We start from the raw sequence: 6,000 nt of genomic DNA on the forward strand, positions 1-6,000 counted from the left end.
TGTCTGGTCATGTGTTGTTTTATCACAACTTTTTTTATTGTTTATTATTATTATTTATAAATGAGCAGGATATATATATATATATATATATATATATATATATATATATATATATATATATATATATATATATATATATAATTTAGAAATAATAATAATAATGAACTCTATATATATATATATATATATATATATATATATATATATATAGTTCATTATTATTATTATTTCTAAATTTTTGCTGTCAAGCCATAGGTGCATTGATGCATCGACTACCCATATAAAAATATGATTTAAGATAACCTTTCCTTCAAGATTAATAAAAAAACACTTCTGCAATGATGGCATTTATACTTGAAGTTGTTCCTGGGATGGAGTGTAACACTGAGAGTATCTTTAAGTCTGCAGCGCCATCTGTTGGCCTTTAAAAGAACAGACTTTGAAAACATGCCTTTTTTTCATGCTAAATGTTTTATCCTCTCAATTACTATTTGCTCTAGCATAGCCGTTTAATCACGTGATTTGAACTTTATGGGAGGTAATTAACATTTTCATGCATGAGCTGTAAATTAAATGAACGCGACCCCAAGAAAAACTAATTAAAGGAACAGTTTGTTTCGTCATTGGGACAGATTTGGAGATATTTTGCATTGCATCACTTGCTCAAAAGTGTACCCACTGCAGTGAATGGGTGCCGTCAAAAAGCCAATAAAATAAAAAGCCATCACAATATTCCACTCCATCAGAAAATGTCTGTTTGGTTTTTTTTTAATTGGTGCTTTTGGCTGAAATGTGATTCATCTATTAATAATAGTTTTCTTCTTTCATCCAAAGCCAGAAGTGAAATACGCAGAGTTTATAAGAATCAAAACACTTTTAAATAAACACTGTTAGATTCTGACGGCACCCCTTCACTCTAGAGCAGGCTTTCTCAACACAGATGTCCTGCAAACACAGCTGAATCCGCTAATCAGGCTGTCGAGGATCACCAGTAAGCTGCAGGCAGGTGAGTTTGCTCAAGGTTGAGTCCCTGCTGTAGAGCTCCGACAAAAACTCAAAACGTTCAAGCTCACAAATTGAAGGTGAGTACATTTTTTTTATTCTTGTTCGAACTTTTTCTTTGCTATTTGTGGTTTCTTGGCCATTGTGGTCCTCTCGTGCTCTGCATGCATGTTCGATAGCGAACGCTAGGGGTCGTGATTGTTCCGCTGTTATTGGTGAATGGTGCATTAATGAAGATGAACAGCAGGGGTCGCTGCGGCACTACTCTTAGAAAGTGGCGAACCGGGAGCTTTTTAACAACCATTCAAAAGCAAAACAGAATGTGAAAAATATAATCAATGTTTACAGAAAATGAGCTAGACTGTTGTGTCATTGTATATGTATTTGTTTTAGTGACTGATGAAATTTGAAACTGATCGTGCAATTTTATTAATTTCAAAGGTTGTGGCGTTTCAACCAAAATCGGACGTTTTGATCATGCAATCAGAATATATTTTACCATAAAAACACGTAAACTATAGATTAATAATTAGTGCAGATAATATGTGTTTGATTTGTTATGCACAATTTCTTAATAACATGCAATACTCCAAATGAAGCTCGTTTAAACTGCCCTAAGCTTGAAGAAATATATTTAATTTTGGCTTTCAAAAGTAAAATAACACAAAAATACTATTATTTAAATACTTTCAGTCGTGCTGTGTCCATCACAAGGTGTGTTTCAGGTGTGTTAGTGGACTCTGCTCAGAAGGCAGTCCCGGTTCACCGAGGCTGCTTTCTTTTGTGTTGGAAACATCAGGTTAAAGGTGAAAAACATGCTTTAAATCATATCCACTCACGTGAGATGATTCCAGTCATATCGGTTGTCTGATAAAAGACGATTTATTGTACACAGAGGGGTGCCTTATAGAGATACTGATATCAAATGACTACTGAGTTTGTCTCTGTAAGCATCCTGTTTTCTACTTTTGCTGACTAAATAAATGAATGATGCCGGACTGGACACATCTCTACAGTAGCCTGAGAAGTTTGTCTTTTGTGTAATACTGCATCCACAGGGTTTAGTCCAAGACTTGCTCCCTGCAACATGAATATAAAAATCTGGAATTATGCCCAGATTTTATATATATATATATATATATATATATATATATATATATATATATATATATATATATATATATATATATAGAGAGAGAGAGAGAGAGAGAGAGAGAGAGAGAGAGAGAGAGAGAGAGAGAGAGAGAGAGAGAGAGAGAGAGAGAGAGAGATCTGATAAGTACCAGCTAACTAACACAATAAAACACAATGAAAACATAACATTCAAAAATAGATTACTGAAATTGTTATATATATTCAGCCTTGCCATTAGTGATTTCCATGTATACCTTGTTTGTTTGTGCTCTGTAAACAAAATTAATTTAATAAACTTCATTATCATGCACATAATAATTTACATAATATACATAATATTATATATATATATATATATATATATATATATATATATATATATATATATATATATATATATATATATATATTATTATTATTATTATTTTTTTTTTTTTTTTAGGTCCTTGTTCTTGTTTAGATGGATGATGATGACGACCGAATATTTAACTTTTTTTCATCATCATCTTATTATTTATTGTTTATTTATTTAGTAGACAACCCAAACTGTCTAATATGAATAAATACTTTCCTGCTTGAAGCGCACACAACAGGTAGCCTATGAGCAGTGATGTACGGAGAGTGTGGCTGTGGGTCACGTGATCGGTGTAGCGCGCTCTCCACAGCAGCGCTGTCCCGTCTGCGCTCATTCACTCACAGACACACACACTACACCAAACCTGCCCACACTGGACCATGACGAACTCTTCGATCCTCACACGGGCCGAGACTGACTTCTCTTTACCGCTGTGGATTACCCCCTAACAGTTTTGCTTTCGGCGCGTTTTTCACCTCACCCGAATAATTCCCTGCGCCTGGAAACTTTTGCAGACTTGCTGGGAGCCGTCAGAGAGATGGAGGCGGAGGAGAATAAAATTTCAGTCTGGGTTTGTCGCGAAGAGAAGCTGGTGTCGGGCTTGTCGAAGCGCACGACCTGCGCGGACGTGATCCGGGTCCTGCTGGAGGAGCCGAACCCGGAGCAGCGCGTGTCTCTCTCGGGCGCCCCTCAGTCCTACTGCGTCGTGGAGAAATGGAGAGGATTTGAACGCATTCTACCCAACAAAACCAAGATTCTGCGACTCTGGAGCGCGTGGGGAGAGGAGCAGGAAAACGTCCGGTTTGTGCTGGTGAAGAACGAGGCGTCTTTACCCAGCAACGGGCCGCGGAGCGCGGAGGCGCGCGTCGTTCTCAGCAAGGAGAGCCCGTGCGTCTACAAGGGGACCGCCAGAGTGACCATGGCTCTGTCACAGGAGAAACAAAGGCGGATAGTCAGGAAAGCCTTCAGAAAGCTGGACAAAATCAATAAAAAACGGGCTCAGGCTTTGTCTAAAGATGCCTCGTCCATGGAGAAGATGGAGACCCTTGTGCACCTGGTCGTTTCTCAAGATCACACCATCCGGCAGCAGATTCAGAGGATAAAAGAGCTCGACAGGGAAATAGAAAGGTACGAAGCCAAAGTTCATTTTGACAGAATGAAGATGCATGGGATCAACTACGTGCAGGATACGTATTTAGAGGACGCCAACCCAGATAAAGTCGGCGAAGGGGACAAACCCTGCCCTGAAACGGCTCTCGCCCAGTTCGAGGAATACGCTCAGAGATGCGAGGAGGTCATCAAGCTCCAGGAAGAGCTGGCCGACCACGAGGCCCTCATGGAGAGCATCACAACTGAGATTCAAGAGGAACTCAATCAGAGGTGGATGAAAAGAAGGCACGAGGAACTCGCGAATAAAGACTCTGAAAGCACATCGGGCGAGACGTCTCTCAGAGTCACAACTCAAGAACCTTCTTCGGTGGTGGATGTATCTTCTGACAACGAGCTGCTTCTGGAAGAAGAGAGGATCAGAACCCAGCTTGACACCAGTTTGTACATCGGCCTGCGGCTGAACACCGATTTGGAGGCCATAAGGAATGACTTGGACTTGACCCAGGAGATATGGGGAGCCAAAGAGAAAGAACTGAGGGATTTAATGGAGAAAGTCAACTCTCTGGATTTTGAGGAGGACGGCGAGGTCGACGCCGAGCTAAAAGAGGAAGACAGGATAGAAACAGACAGACTGATGCCGCTCAAGGGGGAGAGTGTGTGGGTGGAGCAGGCGAGAGGGCTTTCAAAAACATGTGACGTGAATGATGACGACTCAGATACAGGACTCAGCTCAATGCATAGCCAAGACTCCGATATCACACCCATCTGCGAATCTCTGGTGTAAAAAAAAAAACAGCCTTTGTTTATGTTATCCCTCGGATAGCTCAAAAGAACAATGTATGTCTTAATTTAACCCATTTACATTTGCGTACTGTAAACGAGCGTAAGGCGGAGGCAAACAGGAGCTCTAGGAAAAGCAAAAAAGCAAATCAAAATAAAACGCTATTAACAAATCGCATTAAGAACGTAACTATATGCACTTACCGGGCATTCTTAGTGGGGTTTTTTAACGTTGAACGCAAGAATATATGGTAGCTGTTTTCTGCCATTGAATAAAAAGAACAAAAATGCCAACTTTTATAGAAATGAAAAAAATGTATAATCGTGAGACGCATTCAGAAGTCTAAAGAGAGTCAATATTGCGAGATAAACTCAAAAAAGTCTGACTCAAAATTCTAATCTCTGAAGAGAAATGATTCTGTAACACTTTAGAATAAGGAACACTTCGCTGTTAAATATGGCTTTTCCCTCAATAGATTCCTAATTTGCTTCTTATTGGTAGTAGTTGTTTAGTTTAGGCGTTGGGTAGAATTAGAGATGTAGAACAAGGCATTAATGTATGCTTTATTACTGCTAATGAATGGCTAACTCTAGTAATATGCATGCTGATGAGCAACTAGTTAAGTGACCCCTGAAATAAAGTGTTACCAAGAATTCTGAAGAGAACGTCAGATTCGTGATGTACAGTAAACTGAGTTTTGACGATAAAGAAAACTGCAAAGGCATAAACAGGAAAAAGGTATGGATTTTGAGATAAAAAGTCAGTCGTCTTTTTTAAATATTTTTGTTCTGTGGAGGAAATAGGCTTCCAGTAATCAGTGTTAACTTCATACATGCATTTGTGATCACAGCACTGTTATTTAGAGAGAGAGAAAACATTCAGGATTGAAATCATTTGCAACATTATGAAGGCTTTGCCTCGCAGATCAATATTGCATTACAGTAAGGTCATTGCTTTACGATAAGCTATTTAAAGCTAAAGTGTGTGATTTCTGTGCATCACCAAAAATAGTCTTACATTTTTTAGATTGATTTCAGAGTTGCAAATATTTAATGATGGTTTAATAGATGTTTTGGCAGAGCGAAAGCATGAAATAGGCATGAAATAAATTTCCCTGTCTGCTGCCAGTCTGCGTTGTTGTGACATTTTAATGGAGCTCTGGAGTGGTTTGTCACATGGTGTCGATTGGCTAAAAAAATCTGCTTGAGGAAACCGAGCAGAACTGATGGCAATGATTATAACAAATTATACACTTCTCTGGAAATGATGGCAAGCCAAAAAAATAGTTTTCTTTAGATGACTGGGAACATAATTCCTGTATGATATACTTCCTTGAGAAAAATCATTTTAACATAAAAGAGCACACTTCAGCTTTAAGTTGCGTTATGGCATTGCTTGAACTCAAGAAAGTTATGTAAGTGGGAAAACTAATTTGAATGACCGCAAGAGATATATAAATATATTTTTCAGTAAACGTAAGTAGTGGAGCTTGACGATGATACGGTTAAAGATTTTTTATTAATATTATTAAACTGTTTTTTTTTTTAGAGGGTCCATATTAGAAATGTACAAATGTCAAATTTGTGTAATATGAAAATCTGTCATAACACAACGTCTC

At 38.3% G+C, this 6,000-nt stretch overlaps 1 protein-coding gene across 1 annotated transcript; it reads left to right on the plus strand.

The window, feature by feature from the left end:
* Positions 1–2,816: 2,816 nt before the first annotated feature.
* rassf10b (Ras association domain family member 10b) lies at positions 2,817–4,559 on the plus strand. The gene has a single exon (XM_043243562.1). It carries the CDS (start codon positions 3,030–3,032, stop codon positions 4,383–4,385), a length of 1,356 nt encoding a protein of 451 aa, XP_043099497.1. The 5' UTR covers positions 2,817–3,029; the 3' UTR covers positions 4,386–4,559.
* Positions 4,560–6,000: the final 1,441 nt, after the last annotated feature.

This window comes from Puntigrus tetrazona, chromosome 7 (assembly GCF_018831695.1).
Source record: "Puntigrus tetrazona isolate hp1 chromosome 7, ASM1883169v1, whole genome shotgun sequence".
NCBI lineage: Eukaryota > Metazoa > Chordata > Actinopteri > Cypriniformes > Cyprinidae > Puntigrus > Puntigrus tetrazona.